Source organism: Tiliqua scincoides, chromosome 8 (genome assembly GCF_035046505.1).
Source record: "Tiliqua scincoides isolate rTilSci1 chromosome 8, rTilSci1.hap2, whole genome shotgun sequence".
NCBI lineage: Eukaryota > Metazoa > Chordata > Lepidosauria > Squamata > Scincidae > Tiliqua > Tiliqua scincoides.
In genome coordinates this window covers 29399845-29419633 of record NC_089828.1, presented here as the reverse complement: position 1 = coordinate 29419633, position 19789 = coordinate 29399845, and the positions used below count along the sequence as shown (strand labels likewise).

At 43.6% G+C, this 19789-nt stretch overlaps 1 protein-coding gene and 1 pseudogene across 1 annotated transcript in view; both read right to left on the bottom strand.

Annotated features, from left to right (window-relative positions):
* Positions 1 to 1971: 1971 nt before the first annotated feature.
* LOC136659497 (5S ribosomal RNA) lies at positions 1972 to 2090 on the bottom strand (annotated as a pseudogene).
* A 1860-nt stretch (positions 2091 to 3950) lies between these two features.
* ONECUT1 (one cut homeobox 1) overlaps positions 3951 to 19789 on the bottom strand; it is a 34598-nt gene continuing 18759 nt past the window's right edge. The window contains exon 2 of the mRNA XM_066636304.1: positions 3951 to 4249. Coding sequence (XP_066492401.1) covers positions 3951 to 4249 — 299 coding nt within the window. The remainder of the gene's footprint in view (positions 4250 to 19789) is intronic.

Sequence of the window (19789 nt, the reverse complement as noted above, 5' to 3'; positions counted from 1 at the left end):
GTCCACATGAGTGCTGCCTGAAGACAGTCACAATGGCTTGTGTGTTGAGTGACAGCCCAATCCTATTCACACTTTACTGGGAGTAAGCCCCATTGGCACTTATGAGACTTACTTCTGAGTAGATGTGCACAGGATTGGGCTGTAAAGCATTTTGCATGGGCCAAACCGCTGCTTGTGTGATGGAAGATATTTAAATATATATCTAGCAAGACATACTGAAATTGCATATTGGGTAAAAATTCTATGCTGGTATTAAAATCCTCTTTGGTTTTAGCATATTGTCTCAAAAGACATTACAATGAAAATATGAGCTTGTGGTATGGCTGAGTTCTCAAGTTTGAAAAATATCTGTTTGGTTTGGCTGTTTGAAAAATTGCATCATTATAAACTGACCATCAGATAATAGACACAAAAGATATTCAAAAGGAAAAGTGACCTGTTCATTTTTTAAAATGACCCCCAACAGAGGGACAATAGAAAAACTTGGAACTAAATTGGTCTACAAGCTGGTTAAGGTAAACTTAAGTTTATTTATTCTATGCCCTGAATTATGACAAATTGAGGTTAGCTCTGAGGTGATTGCCTCAGGCAGCAAATTCATGGAGAGCGCCTGCTGCCCACCTTCACCTGCCCATCTCTCCTTTGGCTCCAGCTCCTTGGATTTGAAAAGGAAGAGGGGAATAGAGCAGAAGATTAGGTGTGGAGGAGAGGAAGGTTGTGGGCTAGAGCATGGCTCTGACTCTCTAGCTCATCATTCTCTTCTCCACATTTCTTCTCTGTTCCCATCTTCTTTTGAGACTCCATGGAGGAGGAGGAGGATCAATGGAGGCAGCTGGTTCATTGCCAGGCAAAGAAGTAGCATTTGGCATAGCCAGGGGCCACACAAGGTGGGTGGCATCACCTAAGGCACCAGGAGATCTTGTGCCAGCCCTGTCCATAGCTTCTTTGGGCTCTAATAGACATGTGCACCTTCCTTCACAATCGCCTTCACAGTTGATTTGTTCTAGAATCAGCCTAAGCATGCCTGCGCAAGTCTAGCTGTTTATAATGCTGCAATGCCATCACAGCATAACCATCAAAATCATGTGGTATTATACTGTTCATCTCATCCTTCTCACGTGTGTGATGGTGGTTTGGAGTGCTTGTCTCATTCAGAAGAATCAAGGGTTAAATATTCTCATGCTTTCTCAAAACTGGGTAGCAATCGAAGTGACCACTAACCCTGCCATGCTAAAATGACTCTCAACGAGACTGGCTTCCAACAGCAAATGATAGGGTTCCCTCTGGGCTGGCCCATCCAGGAGGCCACTGAAATGGTGGCCTCAGGCAGGTGAGGGGGGGCGCCCATCTCTGCCTGCCTTCTCTTGCCTCCACTGCTCCTCCTTGTCCTTCTAATCCCTGGACTGGAAGAGGAAGATGGGGAAAGAGAGGAAGAGGAAATGTGGAGGGAAGAGAGTGCTGAGCTAGAACACCGAAGACTGGGAGGAGCAGAGGCTGGCACATTATCGGATAAAGGGGGTACTGCCCAGTAGCACAGCTACAGGGAGCACAGCACTAAGTTTTGCAGGGTGCATTAACATGCCCTGTAAGCTGCCCCGCCCCCTTGGAGGCATTGGGGATTGGACAAGTTTCTGGAGGAAAAATCCATTACGGGGTACAAGCCATGATGTGTATGTGCAACCTCCTGATTTTAGAAATGGGTTACGTCAGAATGCCAGATGCAAGGGAGGGCACCAGGATGAGGTCTCTTGTTATCTGGTGTGCTCCCTGGGGCATTTGGTGGGCTGCTGAGAGATACAGGAAGCTGGACTAGATGGGCCTATGGCCTGATCTAGTGGGGCTGTTCTTATGAGCTATTCCAGGTGGCAAGAACAAAGTGGAGATTTGCTCTCACCTGGAATGGCTCTGATGGTGAGGGGCTGCTTACATGTTGATGGTTGGCAACCTTCAGTCTTGAAAGACTATGGTATAAACCTACAGCACCCGGTATTCCCAGGTGGTCTCCCATCCAAGTACTAACCAGGCCTGACCCTGCTTAGCTTCCAAGATCAGACGAGATTGGGCACGTGCAGGGTAACAGCACCCTGCAAAACTTAGTGCTGTTGTGCTCCCCCTGTAGCTGTGCTATTGGGGCTACCTCAGTTGTCAGGAGGTCTTGGGCCAGTCCTGGGTTTCCTCATTTACTGTCAGTAAAACAGAATTGGGTCAGAAACGGCCAATCATCCCCACTTCTACATTTACATCCATGGACCACTGTCCAAATGCAGTGGCAAATGCAAATCATTTCATTTAATGGGAGCACTTAATGTGCACCTTGAAGCACATTTTGGAGGAAGGACTGCGGCTCATGCAGAAGATCCCAGGTTCAATCCCTGGCTGCATAAGCTAGGTAGGACTGGGATTGGGAAAGAGCCCTTTTTGCCTGGAACCTTAGAGCTGCTTGTCAATCAGACCAGGCAATCCTGAGCTCCATGGACCAAAGGATAAAGCAGCTTCCTCTCTTCAACTCTGGGTTGGATTGTGATTCACAGTTAAAAACACCTTCCCCAGTGAAGCATGTTCAAAGTCCATTGAGTTCTGAAGAGCAGGATCAGACCATTTGCTGTTTGACTTTTAAGCAGTTAAGGCTGCAATCCTATACACACTTACCTGGGAGTCGGCCCCACTGTGGGGCTTACTTCTAAGTAGACATGTATAAGATTGCACAGTAAGTTAAATGCCATGAGCACAAATTATTTCTACAAATAAAACACATACCTGGTTTATGTTTGGGCACTTATAAAATGGTTCCTGTGTTGGAAGATAGAATGAGGCAAAATTTCTCCAAAATATAGAGTCAGAGAGAGAAATGAATTACTGGGATGCCATAAGCCATCCTGAATTTCAATGGGATATGCATCTAGTTAAAACAATGGGGCACTATCTAGGATTTATCTTAAAGTTGGGGACTTTCATTTCAACAAATGTAAGATCCTGTTCCAAGAGTCTTAGGCTTATATACGCTTATTAGGAAGCCAGTCTCATGAGTTCAGGTAGCCTGACATCTGAATAAACATGCTCAGGATTGCAATGTGTGGTCATTATAACCGCATGCTATTGTTTCTTATCAGGAATGGGAAAAATAGTATTGTTCACCATTAGAATAACAGTCTTGTTTACAGTTTGTTCTTTTCTATCATAAGATCAGTTTATCCCTCTAGATCTATATAGAACTTTGTGTAAAAATAGCTTTGGAGTATTAAAAACATTGCAACAAAATACCTGCAATAGAAGATTAAATGTGTTCTTTGGTACCGAGATTTTTGCAAAGCAATGGGGTTTGTGTCCTTTAAAAAAAGAAAAGGTGGATAGATTCCTTAACAAACAAAGAGAATGCAACTGGTTCAGGGAACATTCAACCTTTCTTTGCCTTATTCGAACTTGGATCCAGGTATTGCACTGGCAAAGTTCAGACAATTAAAGAGCAAAATCACACTACTGTTAACATGAACTCAGGTGACTCAATGCTATTTATGGTCATACTCTCTGAAGACCAGCCCTGGATCAATTTCTTGTCATAGGTGTACACCAGAATAATATTTACACCATCCACCTCCATGGCATTGCTGGGGGAGTGAAGAGCCAACTCGGAAAACCATGTTCCTTGGTAACAAGTAATTGCAGTGCTCCAAACCACTAACCAGCCAAGTATGGTGGAACAGATCATGGATGAAGGTGTAAAACCAGTGGCCGGTCTCTTTGTTTTGCAAGCCATCATCCTACTAAAGTGTGTTTCGTACAGCAGAGTCACAGTCAGGTGAAAGAAGGTCTTTGGTTTCTTTAGACTTATAAATAACATTTTTTTTAAAAGAGTTTTTTTTTAAAGTATAAACCTGCTTTCTTGAGGCCCTGTTCATTGGTTCATCTATTTTAAAGCTTTTCCACCGAGGTTTCGTTTGTGGCCAGTCCTTTTATGCTTTGGTACAAGTGCTTGATGAAGAGGATGACGATGAGTTGCCTGAATTGGAGCTGCCCTCGTCCTGCCACTTATCCAGACTCCTCCGCCGTGCGTTCATGAAAAAGTTGCTGACCGTGCTGAGCTCCAGACCCAGCTGCTGTGAAATTGTGATTTGCAATTCTTTAGATGGGCGCTTATTTTCCTTGAATATGGCATGTAGAGTTCGACGCTGGACATCCGTAAAGACCAGCCTGGGCTTTTTGGGGGTGTTCCCTCTGTCCTTCCCATGTTCTTGCTCTTTCCTTTTGCAAGCTGCAATAAAACAGAATATGTTACGGGCTTTACTTCTGGACAAAAGAATGGTAGCGTTCTCTCTCTCTCTCTCTCTCTCTCTCTCAGTACATTTGCTATAGGAAAGAACAGACAGAGTATTCTTGATACTTTAGGAGGCCAGTAGTAATTGCTAAAACAAGGGGAAAAAACACTAATGTAGATCTGGCCCAACCATGAGGCCAACTGAGGCAGTGCCCTCAGGTGGCAGATTTGCAGGGAGCAGTCACCTCTGCCTGCCCATCTCCACTGCTTCTTCTCTCCAGGCTGCCACAATGAGAAAAGCCAAAGAGCTGGCTGAACTCTGATGCTGCCCACATGAATTACAAAGAACCTATAACAACTCTTTCTAGTCAGGCTGAGAGTAACACTGATGTCCATTAATTTACTTGGCATTTTGCAGATACGTTTGCTCTGATTTTCTCTGGCTTAGACATGGCTTAAGTCAGGTGTCTTTTATACAAACTTATGAGGCCCATGTCAAACTCTGCATCTACCAATTTGGGGCTGGCCCATCCATGAGGTCCACTGGGATTGTGGATTGGCATGGTGCCTGCTACCCAATTCTGTCCATCCACCTGCCCCTGTCTGTTTCTGCTACTGTTCCGGGATTTTAAAAAAAGGTAGAAGGAAACAGAGCAGAAGTATGGAGGAGAGAAGAGTGGTGGGCTAGAACTTCAGAGACTCTTCCTCTCCTGTTCTAGCCCACTACTCTTCTTTATTATACACTTCTTCTTCCATCCCATTACCATCTTCCTTTTTAAATCCAAAAGGAGGAGTGCCAGTGGTAGCAGCTGGCACACTGTCAGAAAAGAGGGGGCTGGCATTTGATACACTGGCATTTGATACACTGCACGCAGAAATCTTTGGCTTGCCCTGCATCAACTGCCTTTGACTACTGATCTAATGCTGACTTTCCATCTCTGTCCAGTAAATTTCAACAATTATCCGGTTCAGGTGACATGATTGACAGTCCATAAAGACAATCTATAGTTTAGTACGTAATCTGAAAACACAGAATTTAAAAACAATTAGTACAAATGCTCTTGTCCTCCCCTCCCCCCACCCCCGAACAGTTCTGGCAGAACTATTTCATTGCTGACATTGCTGAATGATGCTGCTAATTAGCTCAATAAAGTTAAAGGACTCCATTTCCATTTTCAAATAAATGTAATTTTCATTACCGAGTCCTTAAGCAGTTGCATTAGTCTGATCCTTAATGATAGACATAGGTATATCTATAAGACTTTTAAACATTTCAGCATCTTAATTACACTTCATGACTTCCAATTATGAGAAACGCTTAAATCATTCATTGCAGTTTAATCATTGCCACTGATCTGTCTCAACAAATGATTTTAGTGATGGCATCAATACTTTAATCGCCCTCGCTATTTGCAAGGCACTCCCACAATTTTTGGTGTTTGCTCCCAATGGTAGCCACTAGATGGCACACTTTTGATAGATTCTGATGACACCAAACACATATTCAGCTCAGTCTGTTAAGTCATAAAAACATAAGAATATAAGAACAGCCCCGCTGGATCAGGTCATTGGCCCATCTAGTCCAGCTTCCTGTATCTCACAGTGGCCCACCAAATGCCTCAGGGGGTGCACAAGACAGAAAGACACCTGCATCCGTGCCCTTCCTTGCATCTGGCATTCTGACATAATCCATTTCTAAAATCAGGAGGTTGCACATACACATCATGGCTTGTAACCCGTGATGGATTTTTCCTCCAGAAATTTGTTCAATCCCCTTTTAAAGGCATCTAGGCCAGATGCCATCACCACATCCTGTGGCAAGCAGTTCCACAGACCAACTACAACTACCAAGTCTTCTTCAGACAAGGTATTCATGTTGATTGAATGTTATGAATGTTGATTGATTGCATGTAGAGGTGGGAGCGGGGTTTGGGATCAGGGGCAGCCCAATACTTCCTGGCATTTGAGGTGGGGTGTGAAATGCTGCCTCCCTCTTGCCTGGTGATGTGCCAGCCTCTGCTTGTCCAACTTCCTGGACTGGAAAAGAAAGATGGGAACAGAGCAGAAGATGAATGGAGGAGAAGAGAGTGGTGGGCTAGAGTGTCTCTATACCCTACCACTCTCCTTCACATTTTTTCTTTTGCTCCACCCCCCTCTTCCTCTTCCAGTGCAAAGAATGGGAGGAAGATGAGCAGCAGTGGAGGTGACTGGGGTTGGTGCTCTCCACCAAGCTGTTGTCTGAGACAACTGCCTCAGTCAGCCTCATGGATAGGCTGGCCCTTGTTGTAGGTCCTGATCCTACCATATTCATTAGAACTTCTAAATAGAGCTTATGCATGTACAAGTTTTGTGTGATCAAGGACCCTGCTTTTTGCAAGGTTCCCAGCTGGATGAACAGAGCAGGCTGGGCCCAGCATGGGGCAGACAACTCAAGCACACTGAAGGGGGGGGGGTCCTATTGACACCTGCCCCTGGGAAGGATTGGGCCCAGTTAGGAACTCCAATCCATTCATTGAGTGACCTCCTCCCTGTGACGTGGTGGCAGATGCAAGCATGGGCACTGGTTTCTTTTCTTCCAGAGGCAGCAGTAACAACAGCTTGCCAGCAGCAACCTGCTATGTTTTTTTCCCTCTCTACAATGCCCCGCATAGCACTGAGCAATCAGCAAGACATGAAGACATATGAAACTCCATGGGGGCAACTGAGATGGTTGCCTCAGGTGGCAAATTGGCAAGGATGCCCACCTCTGCCCACTCAGCTACCTCCAATGAGCAGAAGACGTGTGGAGGAAATAAGAGGAGTGGTGGGCTAGAGAGTCTCTGATAAATAAAATATTTATCAGGCAGAGACATGTCCTCTCATTCTTTGTCAAGCACCATGTACAGGTGAGGTGCTACATAAATGAATAAATGAATACTACTACTACTACTACTACTACTACTACTACTACTGATACCTGCTGAATGTAGTTTCTTTATCTGTGCATTGTGCACGATCCATTCCTGTAGTATTTTTGAGTACAATATACTCAAAGTATATCCTATATACTTTTGAGTATATTTGTGTAAAATGCGAATTTTATTCAGGGTTGTTTTTTTTTTAAGCTTATTTACTTAGGATCCTCAGCACACATTGTTAAAATGTATTTGTTGAAAGATATTCATTAGAACAAAATATGTGTTAAAATATATTCATTTCAAGAAAAAACATGCATAAACATATATTTGTGATCTGTTGTCTGAGAACACCATTGAACCTGAAGAAGAGAGCAATGGATGTCATTCCTAACTCTGATCTACAGAAGAGACAAATCTCCAGAGATGCTCTTTACATCTCTCTCCTCTTGGGAATAAACCCAATATTCAAGGGTGTGTGAAAGTATATTCTAGGTTTGTGTACCAGTTACCATGGTCCACTAGATGGCGTGGGATTTCTGATTAAGAGAGCAGGCACACATTGAACCAAGAAGACTACTACCCCATATACAGTACACAAAAGTGGCAGCCCTGGGAGCCCAACTGTTTCAGGCAATGGCATGCTCAAAGTAAGGGTGTCTCTGTTACACCACCAGCACTCCTTACACCACCAGCACTCCTAACTTTTTGTGGGGCACCACTGACTTCCTAAGGAGACTCCCAGGGTGGCCCTTCCATGAAGCGAATTGAGGCAGTCAAGTGGATGATTGGTGGGAGGTGACCACCATTCACCTCTGCCCATCTCTGTGGCTCCCCCCACCCCGGATTCAAAAAGGAAGAGAAGAATGGAGCATAAGTGGATGTGTGGAGCTGAAGAGCGTGATGGGCTAGACTGGGAGGAGGAGGTGGCAGGTGGGGGGGGGGTTGATGGTGGTGGGTGGCCTCTGAATGCATTAGCATAGGGTTGCAACCTAAGAGTATGAGTATGTGAGTCAGGAACTCCCCCAATCAAATCATCCATCAGGCTGGAACTCATTTGGTGACCTTAGGTAAGCTTTATTTCCTTAAAAAAGTGGCATCCAAAAGTGGCATCCATCCTGCCTTTCTCATCTTAAAAGAAGGCACTTAAGGTGGCTAACAAAACAGCACTACGAGGAAACAAAAACAGCAATACAAATAATATTGTAGGAGGTCTGGTCTAGAGGTCTGGTCTAGAGGGTAGAGCCTCCATTTGCCTGAAGATTAACATCCACAAGGTCGCCAGTTCGAGGCCACCTGCACCGTGCGACCTTGAAGCAGCTGGCAAGCTGCAGCTGAGCTGTTCCATCTGCTCGGAGCATGGGAGGATGGAGGCCAGAATGTTAAACCAGATCGGAGTGTAACAGCTTGAATGTGGTGGTTCTTGAAAGAGAGAACCTTCTTTCAATTTGTAAAAATCCCTGCGTGGATTTAATAAGCCTGCCTGTGTAAACCGCCTTGAATAAAGTCTTGAATAAAGACCAAGAAAGGCGGTATATAAATACTGTATATTATTATTATTATATTATTAATAAAATAGCAGCAAATTCAACAATTAAATGCAACCCAACCCAATCAATTTCAAAACAAAACCAAAAATGAAGAGGCCAAAGCAAAGACAGCAGTTACAACAGAAGCCCAGCCAACCAAATGATGCAAGTAGGTGGGGCTGACCCCTGACCTCCCAGGGTCTGAAGCAATACACTCAATGCCATCTCCCCTCACTCAACATGCGCCAGATGTGGCCTCCACTGCTCCTCTTTCTCCCACTCCTTGGATTGAAAAAGAGAGCAGTGGAGGGGAAGAGGATGTGTGGTGGATGTGGACCAGGGCATTGGAGACTCCTGTGCGGCAAAGTAAATGTGTGTCACAATGGGGGTGACACTGGGTAACTTCACCTAAGAGGAACCTCAAGAAAGTCACTGTGCTTCTCATCATTCAAAAAGGCTTCCCTTTCTTTGTTAATATTTTCAGTATAATTAGAAAAGAGAAATGAGAAAGAACAACCATAGCCAGAACTGAGTGACTCAGGAGCAGACGTAGCCAAAGCAGGACAAAGGCACTTACATCTGGGGACCCAAGCGTGTAGCCTGATTCAGGAAATCTCTCTGAAGCTATGAACCAGAACCGGATCCTTCAAGGGAATTGGAACCCTCCCCTCCCCATCTAGCACTGGCTGACAAATTGTAGCCAGGATCACACATTACAGAACACCTCAGTTTGGCCCAGGCTTAATTTCAGTCTCATCCAATCTATCACTGACCCAGACAGGGCAGTGAATCAAGACTTCCATTTGTTTCCCTAGTTTGAGTTGGTGCAGAGCTATAGAGCTGTGTACCATCAACATGCTGGTGACCCTCAGCTTCATACCTCCTGATTACTTCCCCCAGCTATTTCATGTCAATTTCAACAACTCCAGAGATAAAATTGATCCCTGCAGGACACCATAGGGCCAAAGGCCAAAACACAGAGCAGGAGGCCCCAGGGCCACCTCATTAATTCATTCATTCATTTGAGAGATTTCTATTCCTAAGCAAATGACCAAGACCCCAATCCTATCCACTTTTCCAGTGCTGGTGCAGCCATGCCAGTGGGGTGTGCACTGCATCCTGTGGTGGTGGGGCAGTCACAAAGGCCTCCTAAACGTATGGAAACATCTGTTCCCTTACCTCAAGGCTGCATTGCGGCTGCACTGGTGCTGGAAAATTGACTAGGATTGGGCCCAACGGCGGCTTACAGAACTTCATAGTAGAGTACAAATCTACAAAACCTTTGGAAATCTACCTTGCAGAATGGAGTGGAGCTAGTACACTGTGTCTCCAGTCACCACACCTGCAAGGCAATCCTGATGGATACTATGATCAAAGGTATTGAAAGTCACTGAGAGGTCTAACTAAACCAACATACCCCTCTCACACACACCTAATTCCTGGTATAGGTCATAAATGGGGCGACCTCTAAAAAGGGCTGTAGTTCCAATATACTTGGAGGACTCCATAAATATGTAGAATTAGGTCAGTGTGTAAATTGAAAGAAAAATAAAAGGATCCCCCCCCTGCCAACAGCCTGATGCTAACTGAAGGTCCAATCCTATCTGTATTTCCAGCACTGATGTAGCTGTGTCAATGTGGTGTATGCTGCATCCTGTAAGGGGGGGATCACAGATGTTACATGAAAATCCCCTTTTGCCTTTTTAGTTGTGATTTTATATCTGGTTATGTATTATGGACCAAAACTCATGAAGGCCAAACCTCAAAATACAAGCCACACTTCTCCCAGCACACTTTTCCAAAAACCCTGGTAAAAGTCACAAGTTTACACAACCTCCACCTCTCCATGCACACAGCAACAAAGACTTTAGCAACAAAGTCTAAAGAGTAAATTGTTGCTTAAGTGTCTCCTATGGTTGTATTGTTTAAATCAATCACTGCGTATTGTAAGTTTCCCCAGCCAGGGAAGCCAGCCATTAGACCCATTGAATTTTGCTGATATGCTGATAAGGGACATCCTGACCCCAAACACCCTGGTGGGTGGCAGTTTTCCCCCAGCTCAGTGCCCAGCCCCTCTCAAAAAAATCCTTTTAAGAGAGGACTCCGGGCACATGTTCTCTCTCTCTGGCTGCCTCTCCAAGGCAGAGGTCCTCCTCCATAGGACTCTCCACCCCCCATTCAACCTCTCCACAAGACAGGTAACTATATCTGCATCCGGAACCTTTTCCCTTCTCCCCCCCTTTTTTCTCCCCTTCTTTCCCCATCTTTAGTCAGCAACTGGGTTGGCAGATCAGGGACCCCTAAAATCCTTCCCTACAACCTATCCTTTTCTGATTTCTTTGGATGCGCCAAATACACTCCACACGCAACCACCATGAAAGTTAGGTACACTAGATCCAAGTACTAGGATTCAAGTAGACATATACTTACCATTTTCCCATGTGCATTATGTATACCTGTGTGTTTTTGCAATAAAAATATAATCATATTGAAAGTTATCTTTCTCCCAGTCTCCTCCTTAAGCTAAAAGGAAATTTCTCTGCATTACGCTGTTTTGTTATCCAGCCTGCGATCTTGAAGTTCCAAAAAGGGTAGTATACTAATTCCCCTAAACCAAAACAGCCCCTTTTTGTAACACAAGAGGCCTCCTCAAGGTAAAGGAACATTTGTTCCCTTACCTTGGGACTACATTGCAGTTCTATCTGTGCTAGAAAGTTGGGTAGGATTTGGCCCTGAGTATGCTCAGGGGCTGCCAGAATCCATGAAGTGTTGAGATAGAAAAAGCATTAGAAAAACAACAGCAGAACTGGTGGAGAGCACTCAGGGCATGGAGAGAGAATTGGCCTGCTTGAGCCAAGTGGGGCTGGTTGGGCAAGTTAAGGTTTTGGGAGTGGTACATTTCATTGTAGGTCTCATTTGTAAATAAATATTTTTTGACATGTGCATATCTAGTTAGAGGGGGTGAAGGCTGTGAAAACAGAACCCTTTGAAGAAGGAACAGGGAGGAACAAGAAGGGTGAAGAAGGTGGGACAGGACAGATGTTGGAAAAATGTGCCTCTCCCACTCTCCAGGCTGACTTTATTTGGATAGCAAAGAACATATAAATGCAAAAGAATGCAGAGTGAAAGACATAGCAAATAGCAACCTCTCTCCTGCAACCATTGCATTTTCAGAGCTTGCCTAAGCAAATCCCCAAAGCAAAACATTGTCTTCCAAAGATGCAGCAACTATTTTGATATAACATACCTGCTCCAAACACCACAGAAATCATTGTCTTCAGGGAAATATTTTAGGGGACAATCCAGTCACTCTCAGTTTCTGTCCCTTCATGCAAGCAAGAGGATTCCCATCAGGCTAGAAAACTCTCAGAGTTGCACACATGTACATTGTCATGCATACTGGCCAGACTGCATAAGGCTCCTTCTTAACTACAAAAGGGAAAATGTACATATCGAAAACAGTGGTTCTCAAGCATTTAGCACTGGGACCCACTTTTTAGAATGACAATCTCAGTGCCCACCAGAAGTGATGTCATGACCGGAAGTGACATCAGCAAGCAGGAAAATTTTTAATAATCCTAGGCTGCAATCCAGTGGCATCACTAGGATTCACGTCACCAGGTGCGGGAGGCCTGCGCGTCACCCCTTGCAGTGGGTGGGGCAATGCTCCAGGTGGTGGGCGTGGTGATGTACCATCATCCTACCCTCACTGGTTTTTTGGCTGTACCTTTTGTTAGAACACAGATAGTTCAATGTGGTTTGTTCCATTGCATTCTGCATGAAATTATGCATTGATTGATATATAACATGATGGTATTATTCCTCCAGACTCTGATTTAAGTGATTTTGAAAACTTGTAGAGTCACACACACACACACACACACACACACACACCCCATGTCAACTTACTAACACCTTATTGCAGCAGTTCTCAAACTTTCAGCACCGGGACCCACCTTTTAGAATGACAATCTGTCCAGGACCCATTGGATGTCATGGCCAGAAGTGACATCATCAAGCAAATTAAAATAAATAATTATAAATAATTAAATTAAAATAAAAGAAATAATTAAATTAGGGGGAGCCAGTCCTGTTCCACCAAGTGAATTTTCTCTGTAGTCTGCCTGCAATAACACCCCCCCCAAAGAATCAGTGAGATTTCCAGCCCTCCCCAGTGCCCAGTTTAAAGTTCTTCTATTTCAAGCATATCAATATAAAGACCCACCTGGCTTTGCAAGTGCAAAATAGAAAACATTCCCCTTACCAGTTCAAGCCTCTTTTTTTGTCCTTTTTAGTGGGGGGAGGCTGCCTTCTGGAGCATTTGTTGCGCTCCAGTTCCATTGGATCGGGACCATTCTGGTGTCCTCACATTCCCCTTTGCCTGACCACCAGCCAAGGCACGTCTGCCTACTCATGAGTAAACGCAACAGTGAGGCTGCTTCACTTTCCATAGGGCTCAATAGACTCGCAGCTGGGAAGGGGGACCACCTTCTCGGGTGTTTTTGGGGGCTGCATTCATTGGATTGGGACCATTCTGGTGTTGTTGGAGTCCTCTCAGCCTGCCCTTTCCAAGGGACTAAGACAAGTTCGCCTACTCACGAGTAAACGCAGCCACATGGCTTCATTTCAGGCTCAATAGACTCGCAGCTGGGAGGGAGGACCTCCTTCTCAGGTGTTTTTTTGGGGCTGCATTCATTGGATTGGGACCATTCTGGTGTTGTTGGATTTCTCTCAGCCTGCCCTTTACTTTTTTAAATTTTTTAAACTTTTTTCAAAAACAACTATAAACAAATACACATAACTCAAAAACCATAACACACTTCACTACACAAAAAACACAAAGGGTACATGAAATCATATTATCATATACCACTAAAACTAATAAATCATTACATATCTTGATCAATTCCTCTTCTAAAGTTACCTCTTAATATTCTTTTTTCATTCATCATACATGCATCATATCATATCAAAGATAATATATATGTAATACAATCATCTAAATGCCCTATCATATATTTCTAAAACTTCATTTTCAACCAAGCAGGGTTTTTTCCCTTGTTCAATTTGTGTTGGTTTTCGTTGTTAATCCAAAACTTCTAAAAGTCTGTCCATTTCCGTCACATTCATTATTTTCTCTATTAATTCATTTTTCATTAATATTTTAGAATCCTTCCAATATCTAAGATCCTCACTACAGTTACAATCATAATAAGTAGGTATACATAATTTTCTTTATAATGTCTAAAATAATATAAAATTTATTGCTCTAATAAGTTTTTTTTTATACTTCCAGATTTATTTCTGTTGATCTATTGTGATATCATGGCCTATATTTTATGCCCAATTTTATCATGCATTGTTTTATTGTTTCTTCTTACATCTCCAAGTCCAATAGTCCATCTTATAAGGCATATATTAATTTGATCTCAATCTTTCTTTAACATAAATGGCAACATCTTTTTTTTTTCATCTGAAACCACAAAAACTTCTCCTAATTTTTTATTTCCCAACAATGCCCTATTCATTAGTCATCACGTTTCTTTTTACTGGTCTTCCTCTCTTTTTGTCTTTTTCTTGTTGCTATTGGTGAGTGCCTCTTACTCGCTCCTCTATGCTGTTCCCTCTCTGATTCATCTGTTGTTTCTAAATCATCTGATTTATTTTCATCCGACTCCATTTCTGGTCTATATTATTCTAATTCTTTTCTTCTCAATTTCTCTTCCTCCTTTTCTTCCTCTCTTATCTCATCTCTCATCACCGTACTCAAGACGTTTTCTGCTTTCATTGTTGAATTTATATTATATCTCTGTGTCTGATACTGAAAAAACATACCTTCCAGGGAGAGCCATCTGTATGGCATTTGCCTTTCTCTTAAAAATTTTGTCAGGTTTTCATATTCTTTTCTCTTCTTCCTTACTCTCCATGGAACATGTCTCAAAATGTTGACTTTGTTATCATCCACTGTCCATTCCTTTTCCTGTGAGGCCTTCAGTAATTTATCTCTGTAAAAGGTTCTGATAAATTTTCACATGGATTTCTCTTGGTAATTCGTGTTTTCTCAGATAAGAAGTGCTCAGTCTTCTCAGTGAGTCCAATTCTTTAGATATCTCCTCCATTGGTATATCAATCCATTCTGATATTAATCTGACAATCCGTCATGATGTATCTTCTCCTTTCTCCTCTGGTATATTTTGTATCCTCACCACTAGACCTGCACTAGCCATCTGAATTTCCATTAACGTTGTCTCTGTATCGTGTGGATTTTCTTCTATCGCCAATATTTTAGCTTGATCTTTTCTTATCTTATGTCCCAATCTCTCAATCTTTTGTTTATTTTCTTCTGACGTAATTTTCACCTCACCTCACCTGCATCACAATCTCTGCGCATGAACTGGAGGTTGTCCATGACTTTGTGTACTTCGGCTCAACGATCTCCGACACTCTTTCTCTCGATACCAAGCTAAACAAATGCATCGGTAAAGCAGCTACCACATTTTCCAGACTCACAAAGAGAGTCTGGTCCAACAAGAAGCTGACGGAACATACCAAGATCCAGGTCTACAGAGCTTGCATCCTGAGTATACTTCTGTACTGCAGTGAGTCATGGACTCTTCGCTCACAACAGGACTGCACTGCCACATGCACTGCCTCCGACGCATCCTCGGCATCACCTGGCAGGACAAAGTTCCAAACAACACAGTCCTGGAACGAGCTGGAATCCCCAGCATGTATGCACTGCTGAAACAGAGACACCTGCGTTGGCTCGGTCATGTCGTGAGAATGGATGATGGCCGGGTCCCAAAGGATCTCCTCTATGGATAACTCGTGCAAGGAAAGCGCCCTACAGGTAGACCACAGCTGCGATACAAGGACGTCTGCAAGAGGGATCTGAAGGCCTTAGGAGTGGACCTCAACAGGTGGGAAACTCTGGCCTCTGAGCAGCCCGCTTCGAGGCAGGCTGTGCAGCATGGCCTTTCCCAGTTTGAAGAGACATTTGGCCCACAGACTGAGGCAAAGAGGCAAAGAAGGAAGGCCCGTAGCCAGGGAGACAGACCAGGGACAGACTGCACTTGCTCCCAGTGTGGAAGGGATTGTCACTCCCGAATTGGCCTTTTCAGCCACACTAGATGCTGTGCCAGAACCACCATTCAGAGTGCGATACCACAATCTCGTGAGACTGAAGGTTGCCAACTAACTATATATAATTTTCACCTCCATCAGTTGTCCAGTAAGATCATCTAATCATTTCGTTAAAGCATCCAGACTAGCTTGAATTTGTGCAGATTGGTTTGTTAGTTGCTGTACCATCAACAACAGTTTTTCTATGTTGTCTTGCACAGTCTGTTTCCAGTCTTTCCCTTTGGGTTCCTCTTGTACTAATTTTCCAAGTCCTGTCTCCGATGCTGGTGAGCCTCGGACTTTCACTGTTTTGCCCACCATCTTCGTTCTTCCTTCCTTCTGCTCACAATATTCTTTAAGGCCACTAGATGACCTCAGCGTATTATCTTCCTTGCTTCAATTATAAACACAAATCCAGTTCTTGCAATGTCTTTTAAAATCCACTAGATGTCACTAGATGTCACTGGTGCTCTGTTGTTTTATTTATATTTCTCTTATCTTGTTTAGACTTGTAACCTTGGCAACACAGGAATGTCCGACCGCAGGAATGTCCAAAACATCCAGCCGCTCCTTCAGGCACTCCCAAACGATAGTGACAAACCAAGGCAATAAATGCTCCAATACACAAACTTTTCAAGGACAGTTAATTTGTAATCCACCGAAATTCAAAGTTGTAAAGTTGTAATTATATTTTCATATATCCATAGCAAGCTTGGTAAATCTCCTCTATGATTTCTCCTCACACTGATAAACAGCTGGGGGGGGAACCTTCCCCCCTCCTCCTCTTCTCACGCCAAAAAAACAAATCAGGTGATCAATTACTCAATCCACAACAGGCATACACAAACGGAATAAGTCTTTCAACATCTTTCCCTGCAGGGGCCTTCAGCTTGATTCAAAATGAATTCTTCACCACTGCTGCCAAGAGGGCGGAATCTCCTGGGAAAGCCCCCTGGCTGGGCTTTATCTCCTCAGGAATCATGCCATCACATGGAGGAGTTTGACTCTCTTGACAAACAATCCTCAGATCTCCTTGGATCTGCAGTTTTTGGGAAAAAACAGAGTGCCTTTCAAGAGCCCGAGAGAGGCACGTCTGTTCGGCTGCTGCCTGGCCCCTCCCCCCAGCCTGTCCTTTCTGACAGACTAAGGTGAATACACCTACTCGCGAGTAAACGTGCGATATGGCTCACTTTCCATAGGGCTCCATGCATTTTTTTCTTTCCGGTTTTTTGATCATACCTTTTGAAGGAAGGGAGCGATTTCATTCTCGTTTTTTGCATTGCTTTCCGCTGGACATTCCACATCCAACGGTATATGGCATGCTGGGGTAGCTCCTAAAGCCACGATTTTAGTGCATCATCCCCCCAGGGCGTGTCACCCCCCCACGCGTCACCCGGTGCGGCCTGCACCCCCTAGCAACGCCACTGCTGCAATCTTACCCACACTTAACCAGGTGTAAGTGCCATTTATTATCATTGTTAAAACCATATATATAGTAGCCTGTTAAAAATACAGGCCTATGACATTTCCCCAAATGCAGTCCTATACCATGGTAGCATCAAGTCTAATATATTAAAAATAAAATATTGTAAATGAATGGGGACCCATCTGAAATTGGCTCGCGACCCACCTAGTGGCTTCACAGTTTGAGAAACACTGATGTAAAACAGTTAGTTGGCAGGGGCTTCTTCTGTCATTCCATGTACTATATAAATACTATATAGAACAATCATGCTTATATAAATTTTATTAGTGTACTGTAATAATTATGATTTTTTGATTCATTTACTTATACATTTTGAATGCAGTTTTTCAATCCCGTATTGCTCATGGTCCATTCCTATCATTCTTTTGAGGACTCATTTATTACCATTGCAAAATGTGACCTTGTTCTGTCTTTTTGTTCGTAGCTGACATTTTTAGGGCGCTCAGCACAATTTAACATATACCCATTGTACTGTACCTGTCTGTCGCCTGAAAGCACCACCTTGAATCTAACAGAGGAGAGAGCCAAATTCAGACCTACACAGGAGACAAACCTCCGAAGATGCTCTTTACATCCCCCTCCTTTTGCACAAAGTCTCAATAACTGGTGAAATGAAACTACCGGTTCATTCTAGCTTCCTGCACTAGTTACCATAGTCCACTAGATGGTGTAGGATTCCCAACTAAGAGAACAAGCAGACAACTAACAAAGAAGGTTTCTTAGTTGAGTTCTACATATACCAAACCCAAACACACAAACCCCTGGCACTCCACTGTTTTGAGCATTGGTACTATGCAGTAGCATAGCTGGGGGGAGGCAGAACGGTAAGTACTGCAGGCACCACAACGTACCCTCCTACTCACCTTCAGGGTCATTCCTGACAGCAACGGCTTGGCCGAACCAAAGGACATCTCCTGCATATTGCCACTGCTGTCCAGAATGGCTCAGAAGGCAAATGGGAGGGGCCACTTACACTGTATCCTGCAGTACTTACTGTTTTGCCCTCCCCAGCTGCACTAAATAACAGTAGGCACGTAGGGTTGTTGGCCTACAAAGACTCCATCCTCAAGCTTTATTCATCAGAACTCCTACCCAGGGCCAGACCAAGACCTCCCGAGGCATGCCAAATGCTGCCCACCTTCCCCAAGTAAGTGCCAGCCTCTGCCCCACCCACTCCCCAATGTTCTTCAAGCTCAGTACTCTCCCTCTCACATTTTCTCACCCTCTCTGACCCCCTCTTTTCAAATCCAGGAAGTGGAAGGAGCAATGGAGGCAGGTAAGTGGGCAGAGATGGGGCGCCCCTCCCCAATCTGCTACCTGAAGCGATTGCTTCAGTTGGCCTCATAGATGGGTCAACCCTGCTTCTACCTATTGGGATACCATTGACTTCCTAAGGAGATACAATCTATTGACAGAACACCTTTCTGGCAACCATGGATGTAGCGGCCCCCTCTGTACCATCATCCTCCACAAAGATGGACTACAAATTGTGTTATCTCAGGCTATCAAGCTTTGCCACTTTTGTCCTGTCTCACAATTATTTCAGATTTGAGGACAACTTGCATCTCCAAGTCCATGGCACTACCAGAGACTCTACAGTGTTGCAACATGCTAATGTTTTAGCATTAAAACATTGAGCTGAGAAACAATCCTTTCTCAGCTCCCGATGACATCTTTATCATTTGTATCCCCAGGCAGGAGACCCTTGAAAAATTCCACCATTTTCACCTCCATAATTGTCACTTCCCCAACAACCTGAACCTGTGTAACATCACACAGCAGATTCATTCTCTGGACACTACCACCCACCTATATGATGTGCCTGCCTTAATTCTGTTTAGGAATCACGATTCCCTTTCATTTAAAGTTCTTAAAAGCAAAGGTATTCATGCAAATATTATGAGAGACATAAATTGGGAGTTCTATACTGGAGGAAATAAATTTCATATCTGATGGCTTAAAGACCTACTTCAAATAATCCCGGATAACAGAAATATTCCAGCTAGACCTATTCTTTCTAGAGTAGCTGGGGCAAAAATTAAATGCATGGGGACTTGAAGGCCATCTTCATATTCATTAATCAAAGACCATGAATGGTCTCACAAATTATTAAATAGAACCATGGCTTAACAGTATATGATTTCCGTTCTGTTTCTCCTCCTCCGAAATCTTAATTGAATTCTCAATTTATACTAACCATATATTTAATCTTGGCTTGCACATTTTTTACATGGTGATTAGGTAAGGCTTCTCTTGTCATTTTATAGAAGCCCCTGTTCCTTATGCAGTCACCTAAGTTTTTTCTCTTTTTAAATTCATTTTAAAATAATGTCTGTCCCACTTTGCACCTCATAATAGAGGTGCCCCAAGCAGCTAATAACTGGGTTAAAGTACAAAGGAGGACCATTGAACAAAGCAAAAGGAATCCTAGCACTTAAAATACAGCCACAAAAGGAAACCAGCCAAACAGAACTTAAAAAGTAGCACAGTGAACATTAAAGGGATA